Genomic DNA, 27,078 nt, shown 5'->3' with positions numbered 1-27,078 from the left:
TTAAAAAAAAAAAACTCCAGCGAGAAATCATTTGTATTCACTAAACATTCGTTTTACTGATGCGCCAAGTATCAAATCACGACCAAAATCCGCCATCATGGCACACATCTGCAATTTCTGGGTGTGTGGAACGGATTATCTGAGATTACATTATTTCCTATGGGAAAATTCGCGTTTTTTTTTTCTTTTTTCTAAAATGTACAAATTTCTATTTTGTCTCCATGCTCTATGTTGAGTTCGTTTTCACTAATAATAATCATACATTTGCATAAAGCGTCCATATTTGCCCGTGCCCATGTCGATTAGGGTACTAAAAACTTGAGAAGTAATAATTTAAGGTACATTTAAAACAGATAGAAGTGCGTGATTAATTTGTGATTAATTATGAGTTACCTCATGACAGTACAAATATTCCAATTAATTAACAGCCCTTGAGATATATACGAGTTCTCTCAGGAACATATTAAGTGGCGGACCGCAAGTTTGTTTAGGGTCTGCCTTGCACATTGAGAGAATTTTTATTATTATTATTATTATTAATAAACTTGAAAACATACACAACAGTGGCAGGAGTATAAAAAAGAAACTAGAGTTAGCGCAGTTTTGCGCATGTATGAAAACTTTAAAGAATCCATAGCGCTAGTGTTAGCTGCTAACCAGGCAGTAGCTAGAAGCTAACATTAGCGCTATTGGTTTTTTTTACGTTTTCTGTCCAGTTTCAAGAATTTCTTAAAAGACGAAAATTCCACATCTCGAGGGAGTGAACGAATGAAGGACAGAACGAATGAAGACATTTGTTAAAGTCTGCTGAAATAAGTAGAACAAAGAAGTAGATCATATCTTTAGAAAATTCAATATAAAGTTTAAAATGTGCGGACACACGTTAATTGATTACTCAATTTAATATAATAAAAAAGTCTATTGCATTAATTCGATTTGCACCATTTTTATTTTTGTTGTTTTAAAAATGAAAACGGTTCAAATGCTAATGATCGCAAATGTTATTTATATATAATTGACTGCGGTAATAAATAAAAAATAAATAAACATTTTTATGCATTGCATTTTTTCCCCACTAACCGTACCGTAATTAAACGGTACCGTGACCAAGGTACCCGTGAATTTTGTCTAACGTTAGATTTCCTGAAAAATAAACCCACAACGCTTGGATTGCAGCAGTGAAGACAGAAGACTGCATACCAGCGAACCACAAATGTTATGGTTATTATCCACGATGACGCATGTAGAACATTCCTCGGGTTTGGTAATGAATTTTTCTGTGTATGAGGCACATGAGCATGTTCTAGAAGCAGTAGCATCATGGATAATAACCAAAATTACGTGAAAACAACTTTTGTTAGGTCGAGAGAACAATTCGTTGCGTTGCCACCTGTCATGTCTTTATTCACCACTAGAGGGCCGCGCATGCGAGTTCGTAGGTTCTTGGCTTTGAACAAAATTCGGTTTAGCAATGCGATTTATTATTAGCATAGGCAGACAGGTCACGCACGTGCAATGCGCGCTATTACACGCGACTCCGCGGTTACCATAGCAACAAATTAAACAAGCCGATTATTTTAATGATGCACTTTGTAGGACCACGTTTTCCCGACTTTTCCGCTGCATTGCTACAGACCCCGATAAGTGTTTACCGGTTCACCCGTGTAGATGCACTCGGTCTCAGCAGGAGAATAATACGGAAGTCGGGATTCGGAAATTCAGGTAAAAGTTTAATGTTCCGAGCAAAAACTTAAATAGTGCGTGTTAGTTTTTAATTTTTTTACGAGTTTCCTGCTTTAAAAATAGCGCCACCTGGAAATGCTTTAGAAGCATGCGCGGTATCTTCACAACGCGTTTATTATTGGTTTATATGCTAATTAGAGAGGCAGCAAAATTCTATTAAAATTGCAATACGCAAAAATGCAAATGCAATATTTAAAATTTATTTAAATGTGTGTTTCATTACCATATATGCAAAAAAACGAAATATAATTTCCAACAGTAGTTTTAAATATGTAAATTACATGCAAATTTTAATGCTTTATAAGTCGCAAAATGAAAACTGTTTCTGCAACACCCTCAATGCAATTTCTTTTCTTCAAACGCCTTAAGTGTCAATGCATTAAAGTTTTTTTGCTTTACCTTTTGCTCAGAATGCATAAGGAATATTTTTGCTGCAAATATCACACGGTGTTCAGATTAAAATGCAATCCTATTTCTGTCTGCACGTGTTACACACCAAGTTTGGGTAATAGATTTTTACTTTATTTTTGCAACGTATGAAGCGTTATAATTAGTATTTAATTTACATATTAAAACTACTGTTGGAAATGGCAAATGTAAAATATTTTTCATTTCTGTTGTCCTTTCGCACCAGACTTCGCACATGTAGTCAATTTAAATCTAGAAGAACATTGAATATTGCACTGTCATTTTGTATATTACATTTTGCAACCTCGACACTTCCATAGTAATAATGCTGTCTTATAACGCTTTAAGTAGAGAGGATGAAAAAAAAAGAGAAAGGGCCACCCCATGTGTCTAGTCACATTAACTTCTTATTTGAACGGAATGATAATAGGATTCGTCTCAATCAAGCGAACACAAGTCCCGCATGTCTGCTGTGAATAAATTACATTTGGTGTAATAAATGTTTCCATTACTCCTCCAAAAGCACGGCTAATAACGTCGGCGTCTGAAGGGGTTCATTCATCATAAAAATCACAGGATTTTATGTAATATATATTTACGTAATATACATTATTTGATCAAAAATGAGTGTGGATGCAGTGCAGCCCAACAGTGGTGTGGAATAGACGGATTATTGATCTTTTCTAGGAATATTATAGTTGTCCAAATGATAGATCATATCCAGGGCCTATTTTATGCCAGTCTTCTCGTTCTCTATTTTCAACAAATTCTAATATTTTGTTCTCCAGGTGGTTCCACAGCAGGTTCCTCTAAACACTGCTTCTCAGCAGCCAATTGCCTCATTGGCTCAACATCAGCAGCAACCTCCTGCACCTCAACCTGCCAGCTCCGGCTTACAAAGCATCGCTCAAACACACATTCCACCCGGGTCTCCAGCTGCACAGGTATCTGTCTCTCTCTCTCTCTCTCTCTCTCTCTTTGTAATGTTACAAATTCCCCATTAATTTCCATTTTATTTATTTTTATTTATTTATTCCCATTAAGTTTCTTCCAACACAAACCTTTACACCAAGATACACATTAAACCTCAGTGTCCAAGCTCTCATTCATATTAGCAGCAGGTTCTTTCTAGATTATATCCCACTCAAATTTATAGCTGAATACAGCGGGAATTTTTTTTTGCCTGATGACTAAATAAAAACAAAAATCCAAATTTTTCACTTCACCGCTTTAAACCGGCGTTGAATAATTTCCTGTAACAGCATGGAAGTATCCTCCTGTAGGTCATATCTCAAGCCTCCTGTAGGTCATATCTCAAGTCTCCTGTACTCCTGTAGGTCATACCTCAAGCCTCCTGTAGGTCATATCTCAAGCCTCCTGTAGGTCATATCTCAAGTCTCCTGTAGGTCATACTTCAAGTCTCCTGTACTCCTGTAGGTCATACCTCAAGCCTCCTGTAGGTCATATCTCAAGTCTCCTGTAGGTCATATCTCAAGCCTCCTGTAGGTCATATTTCAAGCCTCCTGTAGGTCATATCTCAAGTCTCCTGTAGGTCATACCTCAAGCCTCCTGTAGGTCATATCTCAAGTCTCCTGTAGGTCATATCTCAAGCCTCCTGTAGGACATATCTCAAGCCTTCTGTAGGACATATCTCAAGCCTCCTGTGGGTCATACCTCAAGCACTCATTCGAGTCTCTAGTGCAAATTTCCTTTTGCTTTTCAGCGCAGAGCCTGTGGTGTTTGTTTTTTGAAGACCGTTGTTGCTGCAACACAATTGAATGAAATGAAATCAGAGATCTCGTATAGCAAGTTATAATTGCTCTATAATCTTTTCCACAATCGGAGCCTTTACACTTTATATAATGTTTTTGAGAGCAATATATTTGAAATCTCATCCAATTCGTGCACTTATTACCCAGGTGTAGTTCAGGTCTGACCCGTCTCTTGGCATGCTGCCCGTCTGTTTGTTTGTTTGTTTGCATGGTTGTAAGCAGCGCGTTAGCGAGTCGAGTCCTCGGATTGCGTCCCCATCGCCATGTGTGGATCGTCTCTATTTCCAGTTCCAGACGTCTCAGCTCGCTCTGGTGCAGGTAGTCATTTTCGGTGGATGCTCACTTTAGACACTTCACCACAATGGTTTGGTGTGTGTGTGTGTGTCACATGAAAACAGCTGCTGAGCACTTTTTTATATTTTCGTCACGCTTAGAGTAAACTGCGACTGTTTACTCGCATCCCCACCTCTCCGACACGACCCACCTCTCCACCCCTTACTGCACCTTCAACTGGATTTTGAGTGCCGTTGTGTTCTTGCTTGAGGCATGATGTTATGCTGGTCCCTGCTAGTTGTGTTCTGTCTGTATGGTTTATCCATTGATCGATTGATTGGTCGTGCCTAAATGGAACCGTGTTCTTCCTTTACCGAATTTTGGCCTTGCAGCCGTCGTCGCCCCCTCCGATCCAGAGTCCGGATCTTTCACCCTTCATCCAACCGATCGTCACACTTACCCCACTGCCCCTCTCCTATCTCTCCCAGCCGTCAGTGCCTGGCCTGGTCTTCGTGCCCCCTGTGTCAGTGCCCGCTCAACCTCTCCCACTAACAGTGACCCAGGGACAGCAGCCGCTCCTGGTGGTGGCTTCATCGGTTCCCTCTTCTCCAGCACCGGGAACCGTACCACCTGCATCTGTGCCAACAATCTGTGTGGCCACCATCCCCACCCCTACTGAGCAGCCCGGGCTAGCATCAGACCCCCTGGCTCAGGTACCTCTGGAAAGGATGCCATGCCAAAACCACCTCAAACTGAGCTGACCATTTTATTGTGTTGCAATCAGTTTGCACTTTTTTTTTTGGTTGTTATTCATATATACACAAAAGTTTGTGGACACCTGACCATACGATCTGTTTGAGTATCTTTTTATGAACATCCCATTCCACATGTAGTCCCCGTTCACTCTTATTTAAAAAAATAATAATATATATATATATATAATAAATAAATAAAAAAGCTTCACTCTTCTGGGAAGATGTTCCACCAGATTTAATGGAGATCTTTGCTCATTCGACAACACAAGGGGGTTAGTAAAAGTGTAAAGGCATAATAATCCCAATAGAGTGGAGGTCAGAGCTAAATAGCAGACAACTCGAGATGTTTCGATCCAAACCCATTAATTCAAATCTTCATGAAGTTGACTTCAGGAGCATTGTCACGCTGGAACGTGAACAGACGTCATTTGGCATTCGAATAGGATGTCTGTTCAAATTCGAATATTGTATGTGACATAGAATTTAAATTTGAACAGACAGTTGATACAAATGGCAACAAATTTGTTGAAGAACCACATGAGTGGAAATTTCAGGTGTCCCAGTACGTTTCTCCGTATACTTGCAGGTTTTGAATCCTAATTTTTCAGCGTGTTGAAGTAAACAAACTATGACTACATCACGACATGACTTCACCTACACCTGATTTCACCTGATTGACCAAGTTGTGTTCTTTTTCCATTGTAGGCACCTCAGACCGGTTCCCAATCCACAGATGCGTCACAGCTCCAGGCCCCAGCGTTGCCCTGTGGAGTGGAAAGGTAAAGCTTTAACAGGTTTTATTACTGTAATTCATCACACACGGCTCATGAAGTTTTCATTCTGAGAGAATAAAAAACCTCCATCATCTGATAATGGATTTAAAAAACACGGTTATTAAAACGTATTTGCAGACATAAAATGTAACTATAAAAAATATAAAAAAAATCTTTCCACCATAATTTGGTTCTTCCCAAACTCTCAAAGTTGGATGCACACAATTGTGTATTTCTGGATTTATATTTGAACTAGGAGACACAAACCTGTTCACCTGTGCACAAAGCCAGATCCATGAAGATCTGCTTTTTTTAAAATAGGCTGGAGGGGAAGATCTCCTGCTATAGAGCTCTGACTTCAACCCTAATGAACACATCTGGGATAAATTAGAATACTGACTGAACCCCAGGCCGCCTCACCTTACAGTACCGGACTTAACTAACACTCTTGTGGCTGAACGAGCACACATCTCCACAAGAACACTCCAATATCTAGTGGAACATCTTCCCAGATGAGTGGAGTTTATTATAAGAGGAAATGGAGATTAAATATGGAATGGGATGTTCAAAAAGCACATTCGAGTCCATATAGTGTGTCGGATTTTAAGCTTGAGGGTGGTAACATTCACCGAACACGCTTTTTTTTCTTCTTCTCCTCCTCTCAGCAGCCACTCCGATGTGGCGTCGGGAACGAGCGACGGAAACGAGGGCGTGAGCAGCGGCAGGCACGAGGGTCGTTCGTCCAAACGGCACCAGCGCCGATCCGTACGCAGCCGTTCCCGCCACGAGAAGATCACCAAAGCCAAACTGAACGTCCTCAATGTGAGTCCAACGGCGCCCTTTTTCTCCTCCTCTTTTACGCCAGACGCCGTTCGCTTTCGGTTAGACTTGAACCGCTCGTTTGTTGGTCTTTTTTTTTCCAGATCTCTCACATGGGAGACAGGGTTGCAGAGTGTCAGCTGGAAACGCACAACAGGAAAATGGTGACTTTCAAGTTCGACCTGGACGGAGATAATCCTGAGGAAATCGCACAGATCATGGTAAACATACGCACACACACACACACACAGGGCTCTTATCAGCAGGTCTTTTTTTTAACAGAACGGAGAAATTTTATTGTATTCGTTTTTTTGTTGTTGTTTTTTAAGCCCCAACCAGATGTTTGCACTAAAATACACTGGCAAAAGGCACACAGCTGTAAAATGAACTCTTATGATGACCTCAAGATTAAATAAAATCCCAAATTCCAGGATCAACATACCTAATTAAAGGAGCAGTGTTCGGATCACAGATTTCGTTTCACCTCATACGATTTTGTATTTGGCATCGACTATTTAAAAACAGAATGATTATAAAGGGTAATTAGTGGCATGGATAGAATGCATGTCTTTTATTTTTTTTTACTTCACCAGGTCGAAAGCGAGTTTATTCTGGAGAGCGAGCGAGAGTCCTTTATCGAACAGGTTCGCGAGGTCATCGAGACTGCGGATGAGAATGGTCTTGAAAGGGAAGGTATTCAGGTACTGCGTCCAAAACATCCAGACTCTCTTAACTATCTATATCGGACCCGCTGCTTTACCTTGTAAACGTTTCTAAAACGCTTTTGTTCTACAGACCGTGAGCAATCCTGAAGAGCAGACGACCGCTCCGTACACACCTCTCCAGACAGGTAGACTCTCACAAACCCTGCACCATTTGCCTTTCCATGCTCGGTGTATTATTTTCCTAAAAATGTCATTCACGTCGTCTCTGATCTACGTCCCAGGTCCTGGAGGAAATACCGCTACACAGGTGGTGACCTCGGCAGGCCGCCGGTTCATCGTCAGTCCCGTTCCCGAGTCCAGACTGAAGGAACAGTTCCTCAGCGCGGTTCAAGCCCCCGCTCCGATTTTCGAGCAGCCCGCCGCACGTAAGCAGAAATCTTTTGTTTTCATTACAACATCTGCGTAATTGCTTTTGGCTGATGCGTGACTTGTTATAAAAATAGCCGTTATGTAATCCGTTGTTGATTTGATTGATTTAACAGACCGGTTACCTAGCAACGCAAATATAATTATACATGTTTTTTCTTAGCAGCGGGACTGCTCGCGGCAGGGATGTCTCAGTCCGCCTCGACGCTTTCCCTGCAGCAGGCGTTTGCCGAAATGCGGCAGGGGCAGTACGACCCTGGGCCGAGCACAGCGCCCCCTACCCTCAACACCTCCCTTCCTCCACTGTTACCTGCAGTCAGCTCATTGCCGCCCCCTTCCTCCACTACAATGCTGTCATCTCCACCACAGTCCTCCGAGTTTGCCGGCACCCCTCAGGCAGTCTCTTCCTTGTCCTGTTCTCCTCCTCCATCACTCGCTCCTGTAGTGGTCTCCTTGCCTCCTCCTCAGATGCCCCTGCCTGTCACTCAGCCTGTTGCGAGCAGCATGCCCGCTCAGCCGTCCACAGGCCCATCTGTGGTGTTTCCCCAGCCGGCCATCCCTGTACAGTCTCCTATCAGCACAGCAGTGCCGAGTAGCGTATCTCCGCCGTGCCAACACGCTCCTGTTATAAACAACGTGAGCGCTTTTCCTGGTGGAATCGCAGAACAAACTTCTGTCGCTCAAATCACCCCGAGCACAGCCGTTCAAACTCCTCAGCTCGCCGCTAGTGCCGTTGCCCCCCTCCCCGTCACCACCCCTTTGCCACAGGTGCCGGTCACTACCAGTGCCCCTGTTGTGCAGCCCACCCTGGTAAACAGCCAACCGCAGCCCTCCACACTGCCCAACCAGAGTCATTCCCACTGCGCCGAGTGCGAGTGCGACTCTCAGAGCAAAACGCCAGGCATCGACGACATCCACGCGCTAGACAAGAAGCTGCGCTCACTCTTCGCGGACTTGGGCGCCGGTCCTCCTTCCGCCCAAACGGACGCCACTGCATCGGAGCCGGCTGCTCCCGGCACATCATCCCCCACCACCTCCAGCACCAACCCTCTTCCTCCTACCAGCTTACCTCTGAGCTCTCCTATGTCCACCCCGGTCACTAGCGCCACCCCCGGCAGCAAAACACCAATATCCCGCTTGCCGGTGAGTAGCATTCACGCCTGGACTTCGGCGTACGAACCAAACATCAGCTGACACATTTCCTTTCTCTGTCAGCAAACTCTGTAGAAATCCTGTAGAACCACTAACAATCTATGGAATGACTATTCTGCTATTTAACACCACACACAAACCCTGTGCCTTCTACACTACATGTAATGCATGTGATTTTTTTTTTTTTTAGCAGGTGGGCCATAAAACACGTGCGGAAGGGGTTCATTCCTTTTTTGTGCCACAGTGATTTTTTTAATTTATTTATTTAGAGATGACATCATATATTACCCCATTGTATATTTTATTATTCTTTGGGAACGTTCATAAAACATGTGGTAAAACATTATAGCGGCTATAAACCGTCGTAAACACGACTGGTTCAAAGCACGGAGGAATCCGCTACAATAACTAAGCAAACTGTAAACGTTTAAATGTACAATAACAAAGAATATTCGAATATTTAAATTACATTTTACGACAAGTCTTTATACCGCCTGGCACGGTTACGGACGAGCCCCGTTCCTCTTGGAAGCTTCCTGTGACCTGTAGGTGGCACAGTAGCCTTTTTTTTGCTAGCGCTCTTGTACCACTTGCTGAGGTTTTATCTTCATCTTCATCTCGTTAGGTGCTGCCTGTCGGCTCAGAGCAGGCCGGCACGCCACCCACAGAACACCCACCTCTCTTCCCGGGACCTTGTCTAACTCAGGTGCATTATTCTTCTTCCCTTTTCTATCAGTGCTTCGCTTCTGTCTTTTAGTCTCGTATTTTTCTCACCATATTAAACACCTTTCTCTCTCTCTCTCTCTACACACATCTTCTTCCTGATAAACAAGTGAAGCATGCAGAGAGCTTGCTAATCAAATTAATATCAATTTTGCATGGCGTCGCATTTCAGCGGAACTCACTCTCTCGCTTCCTCTCTCCCTCTGAGGAATTCAGAAAATGTCGTAAGTGTCGTTACTCGCGCTGCACATGGAAATGCCGAATTTAAAGATGCATATAAAAGATTTCAATATGAGTGGAGCATGAGATGAAAGAGGACGTCGTCGTTCACTAAGGAACAATGTGTGTCCATCCCTAAAGCTCAGCAGACTCCAGACTAGCATTAAAGCCCTGCTTTTTTTTTTTTTTTGCAGAATGAAATTTGTGTGCGTGCTTTTTTTTTTTTTTTTGCAATATGACTAAATGGACACGGGTTTAATCGCATTCTTTTTTAGTCCCAGCAGCCATTGGAGGATCTGGATGCCCAACTGAGACGAGCTCTAAGCCCAGAGACGGTGTCTGTTAGCAGCACCACACATCAGGTACATATATATATATATACACACACACACACACACACACACACACACACACACACACACAGTATCTCACAAATACTCATTAGTTATTCGAGCAGTTCAAATGTGGTGCCTTTGAGTCCAATTCTCTCATACTGACCACTGGATGTTCAACATGCACCTCATGGTAAAGAGTCTCTGAGGATTTGAGAATTAGAAATGTTGCTCTCCACTTATATGTCCGAGGCTGTAAGAAGATCAGTATCAGGTGGTCAGTGGTCAGGGTCATGCAGAGGTTTTCTGAGACGGGTTCCACTCTGAACAGACCTCGTAATGGTCCATCAAAAAAGTCGAGTTCTTCGTGTTGTGCGTCAGATGCAGAAGCTGCTTCATAAAACAGACGCATGAGTGCTGCAGCATTGCTTTAGAGGTAGAAGTAGAAGGTCCGCTTGTCAGTGATCAGATCGTACACACACACACACATACTGCAACAAGTCTGTGTGCAGTCCCAGAAGGAGCCTCTTCTGAAGCTGCTCACAGGAAACCCGTAAACAGTTTGCTGAAGAACAACCTGTCCAAGAGCATGAATTACTGGAACCATGTCCTGTAATCTGATGAGACTGAGATAAACTTACTTGGCTCAGATGGTGTCCAGCATGTGTGGTAACGCCCTGGTGAGGAGAACCAAGGAAATTGTGTCTTACCTACAGTCAAGCATGGTGGTGGTAGTATAATGGTCTGGGGCTGCATGAGTGCTGCTGAAAACATGAATTCCAGCATGTACTGTAACATTCTGAAGCAGATTATGATGCCCCCCTTCAGAAACTGGTCTGAACGTCAGTTTTACAACATAACGGTCCAAACACACCACCAACATGACTTGCTGAGGAAGCTGAAGATAAAGGTGACAGAGTAACCATGTATGTCTCTAGACATAAACCCTATTGAGCACCTGTGGGATCCTCAAGCAGAAGGTGGAGAAGCGCCATGTGTCTAACATCCAGCAGCTCCGTGAGGTCATTGTGGTGGAGTGGAAGAGGAACCCAGCAACAACCTGTGCAGCTCTGGTGAAATCCATGTTCAGGAGGATTAAAAGCAGTGCTGGATATGCTTTGACGTTTTGACGAAAATGTTTTGACGCCACCTCGTACGTGATGTTATGATGTTTGACGTGCAATTTTTCTCCATTCTCTTTTTCTTTTGCAGTCCTCTCATGCTGGGGTGATTCCTGGAGGACAGCCAGGTGTGTGTGTGTGTGTGTGTGTGTGTGTGTGTGTGTGTGTGTGCAGTTATTTATTTTTTTAATGATTTATTTATTTCTTTAACTTTTTTAATTTATATTATTATTTCTAATGTCTCGACTGCCTCTTTTTCAGTTCCATTTTTTCTTGAAGGTGATCCGGGGGTTGTGTCAGCACCTGGAGGCTTCACCCTGGGTCGATTTCAGGTGATGATCACCACAGCCCTTTAGCCTGAATCATTCATTGTTAATAGTACAATTTGACACATTCTATTTCTTTAACATCCGACTGTCTAATCCATTTTTAATTTCTGTTGATGGTTCCCCTCTCAATGTCTTCCAGGTGTCATTAGCAGTTGATGACCCTTCCCTGCTTCTTCCCACCACCTCCAGTGACTCATCTTCCTCCACCTCCTCTACTTCATCCTCTAATCTCTCCAGTCCAGAGAACACACTGCACAGGGCATCTTCTCCTCTGCATGAAACCAGGTTTGACACGGTGGACGCTTTGCCCCCTGCACCCCCCAGCCAACCCACTACAATCGGCCGCTTCCAGGTCACCACCAAGAGCGAAACCACAGTTGGCCGTTTCTCTGTGAGCCGAGCCTCAGATGAGCCAACAGCTCCTACGCCTGTAGAGTCTCCAGAACCGTCACCACAGGGTTTCCAGACTAAAGGCAACGGCTCTGCGGTCAGTCCTGACGGCAAAAGTCTGAACAACTCTTTCAACTCGTACTTCAGCAGCGATAACGACTCGGAGTTTGAAGACGAGGACTTCAAAAGGGAAATCAGCAAGCTCCGCGAGAAGTACGCGTCTCTCTAATATTCATTAAGATCTATTGTGTTGAGATGTTAGGATTTTTTCAGCGCAGCTCTCTGTGGAATCGGTAATCCTCTGCCTGGAGGTCTAAGATGTTCCGTTGTGATTTTCTCCTCAGGCACATGATCGAGAGTCAGGCGCTCTACGCCCGGCAGAAAGAGGAGATCGATACCCTTTTCGCCCGGGCCGGCAAAGTCCCCCCCGCCATCATAAACCCACCCGCCATGAACCTGGCTGGCCGCCGGCGCCGACCCACCAAAAGTAAAAGCAGCAAGTCGAGCCGCGCAAGTTCTCAGGGCAGTAAAAGCCCGGTTCAGCCTGGTACGCTTTTATCCCACACCAGAACACACGACGTGGGTGCTGATAATGCATCCTGCAGAAAAACACAGGCTTCGAAATAACAGTGCTCTGTGTGTGTGTTTGCTATGCTGTTGTGTGTGTGTGTGTGTGTGTGTGTGTGTGTGTGTGTGTGTGTGTTAGGGAGTACCACTCTATCAACTCAAAGTGCACCCTTGGTATACCCGGCCCAGCAGTCCAGCGGGTTGGGAGAGGCAGGAAGCAACCCCCTGTTTCAGGCTTTCAAACCCTCACCCTCCAGCGAGAACCTGTACTCAGCCTACACTAGTGACGCCACGCTGTCTGCCCCCAGTCTCTGTCTGCCCACGCATGGTAACATATTCACACACACACACGCAAACCCGCTCACAAATCCCTGCTTCTAAACCTCATGCTTTGCCGCAGCCCTTTCATACCACCATACCTTTTATTTACGAGGTGGTATTATAAAAGCTTCGAGACTAGCTCTCGAAATATATATATATTGTGCAAGATCTATATAAGGCACAATGTGTGTAGAGAAAGAAGGTTGTATTAATAAATAAAGGTTGTATACACAGTGTTTATTTCATATTCTAACGGTGTAGTGTAGAGATCAGTAGGGTGATGGTGGATGGAAAAAATCTCGCCCAGAACCTGGTTCTGGTGCGTATGTTCCTGTACGTCTATCTAAATAGAAGGAGGTTAAACAGTTTGTTACTAGGATATGAAGGGTCCTTGATGATGACGTGAGCTCAATGCAGACAACTGCTTTGTTAAAGGTGCACAATAGCAGGTAGTTGGGTGCCAGTTACGCATTGGGCGGTTTTGAACACCTTTGCAGGACTTTACGTTCACACACAGTGGAGCCTCCGTACCTTACAGTAAGGGAGTTGATCAGGCGATAAAAACTAAAGCTGGAGACTTTTTTTTTTTTTACCTTAGTTTTATTAATATAGACTGGGAAGTGTCTCCTGCTGTTGTGCTCCTGTTGAGCACTTTAGTCTTCATTGCGTTGAGGTTCTGGTTGTCTCGCTGTCAGGCTTCAGATCTCCTCCCTGTAGGCAGATTCGTCGTCGTTGCCGATCTGGCCGACAACAGTGGTCTCATCTGCATACTTGATATGAATGTTGGAGTCATGCAGAGAAGCACAGTCATGGGTAAACAGGGAGAAGATAAATGGGCTTAGAACACAGCCTTGTCGGATCTCAGTGTTTAGAATGAGGGTCGAGGTTACCTGTTTGCCCAACCTAACAGACTGAGGTCTGTTGGTGAGAAAGTCCAGAATTCATCTGCATGTGGAGGTGCAGATACCCACATCACTGAGCTTGGTGATCACTACAGTGGGCAGGACTGTATTAAACGCAGAACTAAAGTCAGTGAACAGCGTTCTGATGTAGGTGTTGTTTTTATCCAGATAGTTGAGGGCTGAATGAAGAGCCATGTAACCTCCATCCTCTGTTGATAAGCAAACTGGTGTGGGTCCAGTGTAGGTGGTAGACCCTCAGTGAGGTGATTCAGAACCTCAAAGCACTTTATAACAATAGGGGTGAAAATTAATTCAGGCGAAAACATTTGATACCACCTCGTGTGTGTGTGTGTGTGTGTGTGTGTGTGTGTGTGTAGATATATATATATATATATGAAAGACTACATTTTAAGAGATTTCAAGGAGCTTTAAATGCCCTCATGAGTCTTTTTCTTTTGTCGGTTTGACTCTGTCAATACGACAAAATTTCAAGCCAGAATCTACTTGTCGCAGAACGCAGGCTTTTTACGTTAATATTAAACAATTAAAATTATTTGAAGTTCCCTTCGCGTAAAAAAAGAAATTCTTGTTATTATATAAATGTAAATGTAACCTGTACCATTTGTTCACTGTGTTCTAGAAACTAACATCAGAATCCGGATGAAGTTAAATGTCTGATATAAAAGTAGCATCATTACTACGACTCAGTACATGGAAATGTTTCAATATTGTTTTTAATTCTTCGAGGAAAAGCTGTTGTGGTGCGCAGGGTGCGATTTATCATATATTTCCCAGAGGACGTAGATGGTGTGAGCGTTGAGCGTTACCTCTGACATTACTGAAGCTTTCTGAAACTCATCAGCTCATGCTTAGCTGTAACGTGATGTCAGGGATCACGTGTGCTTCCGGCCGGCCCTCACTGAGCAGTGACGCTTTATGCTCACCTATCTTTTGAACTCTCTCTCTCTCTCTCTCTCTCTCTCTCTCTCTCTCTCTCTCTCTCTCTCTTTCTGTCTTTCTTGAGCTCACAAACTTGTTTTCCATTCCTACTGTGTATTTGTATGTGTCTCTTTCTTCCTTTCCTTTTCTGTACCTCGTACTTTTTTCCTACCTCTCTCTTCCCTCTCTTTTTTGTGCCACAGGCTGTGTAAAGTTCAGCTGTGGGTCGGAGAGAGTGACCTTCAAACCAGGTGGCAGAAGGACCCGTTTTCTGAGTACGCCGTGCTTGGCTCTTTGTGTGTAACGCTTTTCCTTTGTCTATTTTTCTACACTCTGACGCGATTCTTGTTGGGTTTTTTTTTTTTATTATTATTTAATTTGTTTGTTTATTTATTTTTTGGAGAACACTTTCCGAGTGATTCAAAATTCACACCTAAAATGGTTTAACCACTAAACCATCTAATCTAGTCTAATTTTTCACATGAACTAAAAAAAAAAATACAAAATTAGTTTCAAAAAATTCAACAAAAACCACTCAACTTCGGTGTTTAATAAATTCCGTCTGTTTAACAGCCGTTTTTCGAGTTAATGTTGCAGAATCGTAATTGACCAATAGGTGGCAGTGTAAATTGGTGCACGGCAGCGAATTAGTAGTGTTGGAGCTCTAATACCAAAATAAAAAGGCAGGAAAAGACAGAGCTCAGTTTGGGGCTTATTTAGTTATTATTATTTATTTTTTTATGTATCTGATTCAAAGGCTTTTTCACCTTATCATTAAGATCAGTTATAATGGGTCTGTCATGAGACGTCTCCATGGTTATAACGGTGTTATAAAAGTTTAATTCCATTATATTCGAGATCCCACGTTCTCTAAAGTTCATACCTTTTTTGGGTTCATTTTAACTCCTGAACCATAATAAAACCGCATCTCACCTCTCTCACGTCCTCAACACTTTAACCATTACCATAATCTATTTCATACGTGTGCATTAACTCTTTTTATGATTGATTTTTCTATAACTAATGTTGTTTGTTTATTTGTTTGTTTGGTTTTAAACATTTCAGACCACTGATATATTTTTAAATCTTTAAACCTTTTTTTAATACATTTTTTTATTTACACATATATAACTAATTTTATATAAAGAATTTTTTTATGATCCTAGAATTATCTCAGAATTTAGGATTTGAGTTTAAGATTTGAGTTTAAGATTCACTCTTTGTCTGTAATCGAGTGCAAAAATACGGGACTTTATTTCTTTTTTATTTTCTCTTCCCTTTTTTTTTTTTTTTTTTTTTTTTTTTGCATAATTCGGGGGTGGGGACGGATCCAAAGGAAAGAATTCCGAGTGTATGAATGTGGGGGAAATCTGGGAAAACAAACAAAAAAAGCCGTCGCAAGATCTAAAACGGTAAAATACCGTTAAATAGCTGAAAAAGAGTCGTAAAGCACCAAACGGAGATTTTAGAAGAAATGACGTGAGTAAACAGTGGGAAGTAAAACTGAAAACGTGTAATAGGTCTTATTGAATAAGGTAATATTGAATTGAGGTTTGCATACAGAACATTTTTTACATTATCTATAATAATATATTATTTATATTTATATGAATGTGTATGTGACAAATAGAATTAGAATTTAAATTTGAATTTCCTGTTTTTGATGATAAAAGAAAGACTCAATTGTATTGTGTCGTTTTATTGAGTCATATCAGAGTTATGGTGCACCATTTTTTTCCCACTCCTTTCTTCCCCATTCGTTCTAAATTTCCACGTGCAGTGTTTTTTTTTTTATAAAGCGTAGAGACACAAGGTAGCTGTAGCATAGCAGGTAAAGATGCTCTTCCTGTAATGCATTGTGATGAGTGGAAGTGGCGTGACTTTAACACTGACTCTCTCCAATCCCATGCTTCTCTCCATGCTTCAGGGAAGATGGTGAAAAAAGTGTGCCCCTGCAACCAACTCTGTAGTAATTATCTCTCTCTCTCTCCTTTTTTTTAATTTTTATTTTTATGTTCCCTGTTTTTCCCGTCTTCCTTTTCCTCCCTCATTCCCTTCACTTCCTGTTTTCGCTCTTTGTATTTACGTGAACATGTGTGTGTGTGTTTGGCTTGTTTGAGCATGACACGCTGAGCACTGCTTGCCACTCATTCCTGACTCGAGCATTTCTCTGTCCTGATGATCCATTCACGTGCTGTAAACGTGGCATGTGGACTGGAATGACGTATTTAACACCAGATTCGAGAAGAGACTTTTTGCCATTTTTTTTTTTCTTTCTCGCAAATAGACTCAAAATCAAATCGAGCATTCGCTTCACTTAGTTGCACCTCGATTCCAAAAGACTGTACATCACCATAACAGGCCAGTTTAGATCTCGAGTCTTTATCCTACTACTTCCAGACCAATGCACTCCCTTCTCTAACATTTATTATAAAAAAACAACAATCCTCCAAGTTATGCTTAATGCCATGAATGTAAAGAAATTTAGACACAATAGTACTGGACTGGATGCAGAAGCATGCCGTTTTCGCTTTACTTAAACTAGGAGACCCGAACCTGCTCCAGCATGACGATGCCTCTGTGAACAAAGCCACCTCCATGAAGATGTGGCCTGCTATAGAGCTCTGTCCTCACCAACAGCCTGACTTTACTCACACCCTTGTAGCTTAATGAGCACAAATCTCCACGAAATCTCAAGAACATCTTCCTAGAAGAGTGGAAAACATTATACCAGCAAACGGGGAGTTAAATGAAAAGAAATTGGTTTTGTTGCCACTTGGTTGTACTCATGGCATTTTGATCACACATACAACACCTTAAACATTAAACTACCAATTCTAAATGCACCAACTAAATTATAAAAAAAATACAAAATAACCCATAATGTATTAATAATCACAAAACGGTGATTTGGCGGCCCCTAGAGGTCCTAATGTGCTTTAACGTTCACACATCTTGTGTTCGGTTAAAGGTTGAACTTGTCATGGTATTTTTAGTCAAATGCCCCGCCTGCTATGAAGCGTATGAAACATGCCATAAACCCACACACTTCTCATCAAAGCAAAGTGAATGGACGTCATCCAGTTAAATGCCGAGCCGTGACTGCAGCTCTCTTCTCGCTTCAGGGTTTTGTACTTGGTGCCGCTTTTATTCCCTACACACTTCATTCCAATCCCCTTTTCAAACATCATTCTAACTTCATTTCGTTCCCGACAGCCCAGAATTGTGCTTCGTTCCCATTTCAGTCGTTTTTGTTTTTATTTATTTTATTTTTTTTGCTGTCCACGTCTGGCACTCTTAGTTTTTCCCCCTCAAACACGAGACATAAACATGAGCTGCACCAACAAGAGTCGGCTTAACTCATCAATTATCCTCAGACATGTCCGTAGAAAACAAGGTGCTGCGTTTAATCTATAAGCACCCCCTACATTTCTTTTAGAATTGAATAGGTCTATTAGACAAGATGTAGACATTGTTCTGCTCAGGATTGAACTTATCAGCTATAATTTTTCCCCAAAATGATCAGTTTTCACTACTGATTCAAGCCTAGCTGCGCTTGTGTTGTGAGTAATCAGACTTGTCAGAGGAAAACCTTGTTCATAACGAAGTAATACTATGAAATGACGCCAATTGCAATTGCCAGGATCCACTTTACGCTTGAGTCATCGCAGTTCATTCAAGGTCACGCCAGTGGAACTTGAACTCCACATTAATCTCCATTTTCATTGCCGTGCCTTGCTCTTCGGCTCCCTCTAACGCCGCTGTAGCTCGCTGCAGCAAGCCAGAGCCTGCAATTGAAACCTAACTGAGATTGGAGCACTGTGAATGGCCTTTCTCTGATGTCCTAACTCTTTCACCGTGCCCCTGTTTTTCAGGCTGGATTCAGAGAGATAAAATTACCCCTTTAGCCTCAGACCGGACCTCCAGGTGCTCATTAGGGCTTTTCACCACCGTCAATGTTCCCCTACACACCTATGTGACATGATGTATATGAGAATATACATGAACATCCAACCCCATAATGCTCTGTGTGCTTTAGAGTCGATCTGTTTTATAACTTCTTCTCCTCTCTCTCTCTCTCTCTCTCTCTCTCTCTCTCTCTCTCTCTCTCTCTCTCTCCTCTCTGCTACAGGGACGAACAGCACAAACACAGTAGGCGGACCGGGCCAGGGGCAGAACCAAACGCAGCCACCGTCCACTGCGTCCCAGAGCCGCAAAGGCACCTTCACGGACGACCTGCACAAGCTGGTGGACAACTGGGCCAGAGACGCCATGAACCTGTCGCAGGGCAAAAGAGGCTCGAAACCCCAGCAGCAGACCCCGTCTCAGGGCCACAGCTATGAGGTAAAGTTCTGTCACACTGGCTATATTAGTCAGGTTCTAATGTAGGTGAGGAGACCTGGGGTGCAGTCAGGGTCTCAATTTTTCATGTTCAGAGCTCCACCGCAGGAGATCTTTCACTCCAACTCCTGCAAAGCATATCTTCTAAGAGCTGGCTTTGCTCACAGGGGTATTGCTATGCTGGGACAGATTTGGGTCTCCTAGTCCAGGTGAAGGGAACGTTTCATGCTAGCACCCCCAAAAACTCAAATCTCCAACAGTTTGGGGGGAAAAAAGTCAAGTGTCACAATACTTTTGTTTATCTCCTGTACATTTCCAAAACTCTATATAATTTATATATTTCGAAATATAATTTAATCTTGTGTCTCCTCAGATGATTCCTTCTGGAAGCATGGCCCGCAAGTTCTCCGCTCCGGGTCAGTTGTGTTCCAGCTTATCTTCATCCATGACCAACCCTCCTGCTACCTCTATGGGGTCACGTAAAGGCACGCTTTGCCCTGCGCCTCAATACGGCTTCCCCTCTGCACCTTACAGCGGCCCGTGGGCCAGTGTCTCGGCCGTGCACACTCAGGCCATGGGCCAGTTTCCCCCGGCCCCAGGCGCTCTGCAGGCCTTCCACATCAACTCGCTGCAGAAATCAGTCAGCAACCCGGGAGGGAATAATTTAAGGACCACATAAGGATGGGTCTAGCCTGTTCTAGGCCATGAGAAAGAGAAGAGAAGAGAAGAGAGAGAGAGAGAGAGAGAGATGAACTGGTGGTGAGACTGGTGTGAGCTTAGGCACGTGTGTTGCTCTTTTTGGAATCAAAGCCAGGGTTTGTGTACACGTAAACACACCTTGTGTGGATGCATCACTCCTGCACTTACTCTGGTCCACAATGTTACGAGAAGGAAAGAGAGACGATGGAAGCAATGTGAAAGCAGCCAAAGAGCGGACAGTGACTTTTTTCTTTCTTCCTTTCTTTCTTTCTTTCTTTCTTTCTTTCTTTCTGTTTGAAAGTTTCATGAACGTGTAAAGCGATGTTGCTCCAGAGTAGCCTGGGGACTCACTCGCTAAGCTTGCCCTCACACCCTTTTAGCCGGCTGAGGTCCCTGGAACCGACGATGGAAGAAGAGTTGAAAAGAAGGAAAAAAAAATGAGGAAGTTGACGGATTTTGTCGCTTCTCCGTTAGAAAACATTTCTGCCGTTGTTTGGTATCTGCTCTAAAGCTATGTAATGCAATAATGATAAAAGTCAATCAAATGCCCTTTTTTTTCTTTTTTTTAATACAGGAAGTGACCTTTATTAGAAAAAAAATCAATTCTACATGTAGAGCTTCTTTCTCTCTCTCTCTCTCGCGCTCTTTTTTTTTTTTTTTTTTTTATAAATATATTTAGGGGGAAAAAATAATTGGGATTGTGATATTTTAAAATTCTGTGGATTTTTCACGTGTTTAGAGGCAATTCAGCCACCCCTGTAAGTACAGTATAAAACTCCCAGCATGCTTTTTAGTGCACAGTTACGCATACCGTCCACCTCCATCTTTTCCTCTTGGGAGTTTTATACGCCCCCAAAAAAAACGATAATGTATACAGTTTGAGCACAGAGACTGGAGGTAATGTGGTGAAGTGTTAATGCTAGGTGAAGATGGGTTTTGGTGGTGGGAGGGGGGGTTTGCCTGTCTGGCTTGTTCAAGCGAAGCTTTATATCTATTAACAGCTTTTATAATCGTGAGCGCATTAGGGACCTCTTTACGACTGGTTGCTCTCTTTTTTTTTTTTTTTTTTTTTATTGTATGTTTAAATGAGAAAAGTTGTGTTCTGTACGGACCTGTATTTATCCATCAGTTATTGATGTTGAAACACTGTGATTTATTATAAATGTTGTTGGACAACATACGTTTAAAGCAATGGTAGAAAAAGGGTGGAAAGAATAAGGATTTCTTGGTATTAGGTAACAGGTGATGTAAGGCTAGCTATTACCTTATTACAGAAATTATTGGAGACACTTTAACCCCACCCCCACCCTCTTTTTACCCCTCCCTGGCTCGGTCTTTGTACCGCTTTCATTGTATTAGATAAATGTGAATGTATAACGGTTTCATTTAACCTACTTGAATATTCCCCCCTTCCCTTCTTTTTTTTTTTCTTTTTCCTCTCCAGTGAGTGGACTGGAGATTCTAGTGCCTTGCTTCTTTTATGTTCCCTTTTGCTACTTTTTTTTTTGCTTTGTAATTGATCTCATGGCAGCAGAGGCGCGTCGGGGGCCTGGTCAGGTGTTCGTGTGAGGGTCACTGCTATGAACAGAATCGGATATTCCGGTTAATGTATCGGTGTAAAGATTAACAATGTTCTGGTGATGTGTATATATATAACGTGTTACTGTGTGTGTGTTGGGGGTGTTTAAACTGTTTATAGTGTTACAATCTAAAAGCTTTTGGCCTGCACTAGACTTGGGATATATAGATGTGGATGTTAATGTTCTCAGATCAGTTGACACACACCCCGCCACCCTCTTTTAAGGACCTGTGTGTTTATAATCGGCACAAGTACGATAAATCCTGTAAGATAGCAACAACATCGAGACTGAAATTATTGTTATAACAATGAGAATCGTTTTTGACAGTAACAGTGGGACCAAGTGAGGGTCATATGCCCCAACTGGTGACCATTGGCGTTTTTTTGGGTTGCTGATAAAAATGCTTTGGCGTTTAACACCAAGTCGATGATGGCAATATTTCTGGCGGGAATTCCTCTACAAAAATCATTTGTTGGTGATCTAGCATACTGCATGTTCTCCAGCTAGCTGTTTAGTTGACACAGGAGCTCTAACTCAAGATAGAGAAGTGTAAGAGGGTTCTGCAGGAGGTAAGCAAGAACACTGAGCTACCCCATGTTGTATACTGTGTCCCATATCAAAGCTTTTGTTTTTTGTTGTTGTTTTTTGGCATAGACAAGCCGTCTGGGTCCGCGCTCACAGGAAGTACGGTAGCCTTGTGGATGAGAAGTGTCCAGCTCGGGGAAGTAAGTCGAGAGAAGCTGGTAGATGGAGAGGAATTTCAGATTACTAATCTATCATTTTCAGGGTTGGGATTCTGTCTGCATCTCTGTCGTACCATTGAGGAGAAGATGAAAGTCGAGTTCAATAGTAGAACCAGGAAAGGGAATGTGTGTAATAGGTGGGACCCGGGCACCACGAGACCGCCCTCTGCTGCGCCGCTTTCCTACTTCCCCTGCCCATTAACTCATTCAGTTTTATTGTATTAAAAAAAAAAAAAAAAACTGCCTTGTGCTTTCCATGCAGATCAGTAGCTTGTTTTAAAGGTCTTTCTATCAGTAGCAAGATACCACTTTCAGCAAAAAATCAAAAGCCCAAGCAGAACAACGGGCTTGTGTAGAACTTGTGCGTAGACTTTATTCACGTCCAACAGAAAAAAAAACAAAAAAAAAACAGCAGCTTTAGAAATCCATAGAGCGGCATAAGCATGCCACAAAGGCGTAGAGCAGTGAACCTCGTCGTCATTAGCTACCGATCGCCGATAGTAGCTGCTAGATTTACACGCCATTGCCTTAAAGCTTAGCCGTCTGCATCTGGTACAGGGGGAAAACAAAAACATCCCGTTCATTAATAGTCTATAACTACGAAACAGATTCACCTTTTACACTCTGTCGCTCTTTCTGATGTTTAAAAACCTGGGTTTCACTGCTTTATCTGTAAACTCGAGACCACAGTGATAATTAGTATGGGTTTTTTCCGTTTCTTTCGTCGTCGTTTTTTTTTTTTTTACGTTAAATTTGCATTCGAACGAAACCCACACGACTAGAATGCGAGTGCCATCCTTACATTTCCCATGAGTTGTAGTTTGCTACGACACGAACCCGAGCACCTTGTTTACCGTTTAGAAAAGTGATATATTTAGTAGAATATGCAATATATCTAATAATGGGATACACTGGGTAGAGACCATGTCCCTGGTTTACTCCAGTAGTGAGGAGAATTTACTGAATTCACACACGTTATTACTCCATTATTTAAAAGTACATCACTTTTTTTTTTGTGTGTGTTTGGAATGTAGACACTGCTTTTATTTTTTTTACATATTTGTTTACATCTTCACCATCCAACTCAAAAACCCGCCACTTAGCAAAGTGCCAATATGCAGAAATTGGGGTTCACTGCACCACCTGACACATTCAGATTCAGTAAACATGCTCGTCGGTTCATCAGTGATCTTTTACCTTCACAGCGGTCTCCTGCGTCATTTAAAACCAGTTTTCATTTTGTCTCCTGTTGACAGAAATATATCCGAACAGTGTGTTTACTTAATGCTACTGACCTGTCATTAAGTTATTTTGTTTTGTACTACTATCTGACTTTTTTGTTTTACATTGTCGTGTCTCTGCCATTTAGTGACTTCAGTTCTGTGATTTATTTTTATTTTTTTCCTCCATTCACTATTTAACATTGTGAAAAATGTCTTCAAAAAAAAGTTGAATAAAATAAAAACAAAACAAAAAAAAACTTAATGAATCCTTGGCAGCGTTGAACTGTTTAATGGTTGTTCGCTTCGTATGAAACCGCAATTTGCGCTTTAATAATATACGATTTGTTACTTAATTTATAAATTGAATAAATGAAAAGCGTTTAAATAAATCACTGTTTGGCTTTGATGAGTGGATAAAGAGCATCCTGGGCTAAAAACATCTGAACCTTGGTGTAACTTCTACTGTTACAGGACATTTTTATTATTTTATATATATATATATATATATATATATATATATATATATATATATATATATATATATATATATATATATACATACACACTGTGTGCACAATTATTAGGCAAGTAAATATTTTGACCGTATCATCATTTTATTCATAATTTCCAAGTCCAATCTGTATAAACTTGAATGCTTATTGGATTTAATGCATATCAGGTGATGTGTATTTGTGTAATAAGGGAGGGTGTGGCCTAAGGAGATCAACACCCTATATCAAGGTGTGCATAATTATTAGGCAGATTCTTCTCCTCAGGAAAAATGGGCCAAAAAAGAGATTTAACTGACTCTGAAAATCAAAAATTGTAAAAAGACTTTCACAGGAATTCAGCAGTCTTGAAATTTCTAAGATATTGGGACGTGATCACAGAACCATCAAATGTTTTGTAGCAAATAGTCAACAGGGTCTCAAGAAACATGTCGAGAAGAAAAGACGACGCAAATTAACCAATCAAACATGAAGCTACCAGGAACCCAGTCCTCCAGTGCTGCCATATTCCACAACTGCAACCTACCTGGAGTGTCAAAAAGTTTGAGGTGTTCAGTTCTCAGAGACATGGCCAAGGTAAGAAAGGCTGAAACCCGACCACCTCTGAACAAGACACAAGTTGAAACGTTAAGAATGAGCCAAGAAATATCTGAAGACAGGTTTTTCAAAGGTTTTTTGGACTGATGAGATGAGAGTGACTCTTGATGGACCAGATGGATGGACCCGTGGTTGGATCAGTAACGGACACAAAGCTTCACTTTAATTTAGACACCAGCAAGGTGGAGGTGGGGTACTGGTATGGGCAGGGTTAATAAAGATGAGCTAGTTGGACCTTTTCGTGTTGAAAATGGACTCAAAATCAACTCTCAGACCTACTGCCAATTTTTAGAAGACACTTTCTTCAAGCAGTGGTAAAGGAAAAACTCTGCGTCTTTCAAGAAGACTGATTTTTATGCAAGACAATGCTCCATCACATGCATCAAAGTTCTCCACTGCGTGGCCAGTAAAGGCCGTAAAGATGAAAAACTAATGACATGACCCCCTTCTTCTCCTGACTTCAACCCTATTGAGAACTTTTGGGCCCTTCTTAAGCAGGAAATGTACAGTGAAGGTAAACAGTGCACCTCTCTGAACAGTGTCTGGGACGCCGTGGTTGCAGCCGCACAAGAAGTTGATTCTGACCAGATCGAGAAACTGTCTGACTCCATGAATGGAAGCCTTGTGACTGTTCTGGAAAAGAAGGGTGGCTTTACTGGTCACTGAGGTTTTCTTCTTGAAATTTCAGAAATGTTTATTTATAAATTGAGTTTGTTTATTATTCTCACTTTAACAGGTGAAAATAAACTAAAGTTTAAAGTAAATAAAAGTGAGATGGGAAAATCTTTGTTTTTCATTTAGTTGCATAATAATTCTGCACGCTAATAGTTGCCTAATAATGGTGTACATGTAGATCTTCTATGAAGAAAGCCACAACTTCACTTTTACTACTTAAATGTTCAGGTTTGAGGGTTCGTTAACATTTTGGATTGATCAAGAGCCCTGTAGATGTACAATAACAAAATTAATCCTCAAAAATACAACTTGCCTAATAATTGTGCACACAGTGTGTGTATATATATATATATATATATATATATATAATATATATATATACTGTATATTAGGGCTGTCAATTAATTTAAATATTAATTAATCGTATGATTAATCGCAACTGAGTTTAATTCTCTCATACTGACCACTGGATGTTCAACATGCACCTCATGGTAAAGAGTCTTTGAGGATCAAACAATTAGAATTGTTGGTCACCACTTATATGTCCGAGGCTGTAAGAAGATCAGTATCATCCTGAAACTGAGTAACAGTACAGTGTTCAGGGTCATACAGAGGTTTTCTGAGACGGGTTCCACTCTGAACAGATCTCACAAGGGTCCACCAAAGAAGTCGAGTCCTCGTGTTGTGCGTCAGATGCAGAAGCTGCTTCATAAAACAGACGCATGATGGCTGCAGCATTGCTTTAGATGTCGCTGAAGTTAGAGATCAGACCTTACACACACACACACACACACACACTGCAACAAGTTTGTGTGCAGGCCGTCGTCCCAGAAGGACCCTCTTCTGAAGCTGCTCACAGGAAACCTGTAAACAGTTTGCTGAAGAACAACCTGTCCAAGAGCATGAATTACTGGAACCATGTCCTGTAATCTGATGAGACTGAGATAAACTTACTTGGCTTCAGTCAAGCATGGTGGTGGTAGCATCATGGTCTGGGGCTGCATGTGTGCTGCTGGTACTAAGGAGCCGTGGTTCATTGAGGGAAACATGGATTCCAGCATGTACTGTAACATTCTGAAGGAGAACATAATGCTGACTCTTCACAAACAGTTTTCTCAACATAATAACGGCCCCAAACACACCATCATGATGACGCCTGCCTTAATGAGGAGGTGGAGGTGACCAAGCATGTCTCCAGACCTGAACCCTATTGAGCACCTGTGGGATCCTCATTATGAAGGAGTGGAAGAGGATCCCAGCAACAACCTGTGCAGCTCTGGTGAATTCCATGTTCAGGAGGATAAAAGCAGTGATAGATAACAATGATGTTTACATGACACAGTTTCGACATGTTCACTGAGGGTGTACTTACTTTTGTTACCGGTTATTTAGACAATAATGGCTGTATGGATAGTAAATCAGTACTGCTACACAAACTGCACTCTGATACTCGTGTGTGTGTGTGTGTGTGTAGACAGTATAATATACACATGACAATGCCTCTGCATAAAGCCAGCTCTCTTCATGAAGATCTGCTTTACATGGTTTGGAAGTGTGTGGAAGATCTCCTGCTGTAGAGCTCTGATCTCAACCCTGTTGAGCATGATGAATGTGAACACTGACTGCACTCCCAGACCCCTCACCTTCTCACCTATATTTAGTACCTGACTTTACCAACACTCTTGTGATTGAATGAGCACAAATCTCCTAAAGGTTCAGTAGAACATCTTCCCAGAAGAATGGAGGTTATTTTAACAGCAGATATGCTCTAAATGTGCTATGGGATGTTCTAAAAGCTTATTAATCCATCCCTGGAATTGGCTGCTATACCAGGTATTAATTGGATGATGCATCATTCTTTGTAGAGCAGAAAGCTGGTAGGAGAAATTCCAGTATCAGCTACATCCATGTACCAGGGGTCTAGGGATCACTTCAGCTTCATAAGCTTGTGCTCCAGAACATCTGATCACATGCACATTATCAACTTGTGCTGTTAATATCATGAGCAGCAGCTACGCTAATTTCTCTCCACTGCTTCTCTTTCTCTCCCCATCCTGAGGAATTCTGAGTTTGCTCCAGCTC

The 27,078-nt window shown here is 42.0% G+C and overlaps 1 protein-coding gene across 4 annotated transcripts in view; it reads left to right on the top strand.

The window, feature by feature from the left end:
- Positions 1-23,604, top strand: part of wnk1b (WNK lysine deficient protein kinase 1b) — a 76,202-nt gene extending 52,598 nt beyond the window's left edge. The window contains exons 13-33 of one of the 4 annotated variants that reach the window (XM_046872558.1): positions 2,940-3,095; positions 4,146-4,241; positions 4,685-4,909; positions 5,657-5,730; positions 6,390-6,546; positions 6,648-6,764; positions 7,137-7,244; positions 7,339-7,393; positions 7,490-7,633; positions 7,798-8,777; positions 9,412-9,492; positions 10,004-10,090; positions 11,273-11,309; positions 11,443-11,513; positions 11,650-12,113; positions 12,245-12,447; positions 12,607-12,795; positions 14,833-14,904; positions 16,557-16,598; positions 18,762-18,973; positions 19,344-23,604. In XM_046872558.1, coding sequence (XP_046728514.1) covers positions 2,940-3,095; positions 4,146-4,241; positions 4,685-4,909; positions 5,657-5,730; positions 6,390-6,546; positions 6,648-6,764; positions 7,137-7,244; positions 7,339-7,393; positions 7,490-7,633; positions 7,798-8,777; positions 9,412-9,492; positions 10,004-10,090; positions 11,273-11,309; positions 11,443-11,513; positions 11,650-12,113; positions 12,245-12,447; positions 12,607-12,795; positions 14,833-14,904; positions 16,557-16,598; positions 18,762-18,973; positions 19,344-19,649 — 3,876 coding nt within the window. In that variant the 3' untranslated portion in view covers positions 19,650-23,604. Of the gene's footprint in view, positions 1-2,939; positions 3,096-4,145; positions 4,242-4,684; positions 4,910-5,656; positions 5,731-6,389; positions 6,547-6,647; positions 6,765-7,136; positions 7,245-7,338; positions 7,394-7,489; positions 7,634-7,797; positions 8,778-9,411; positions 9,493-10,003; positions 10,091-11,272; positions 11,310-11,442; positions 11,514-11,649; positions 12,114-12,244; positions 12,448-12,606; positions 12,796-14,832; positions 14,926-16,556; positions 16,599-18,761; positions 18,974-19,343 lie in introns of all 4 variants that reach the window. The other 3 variants (XM_046872561.1, XM_046872560.1, XM_046872559.1) reach the window with 3 other exon arrangements.
- Positions 23,605-27,078: the final 3,474 nt, after the last annotated feature.

Source organism: Silurus meridionalis, chromosome 18 (genome assembly GCF_014805685.1).
Source record: "Silurus meridionalis isolate SWU-2019-XX chromosome 18, ASM1480568v1, whole genome shotgun sequence".
NCBI lineage: Eukaryota > Metazoa > Chordata > Actinopteri > Siluriformes > Siluridae > Silurus > Silurus meridionalis.
Note: the sequence above shows the minus strand (reverse complement) of the source record. Positions and strands in the feature narration are given on the sequence as shown.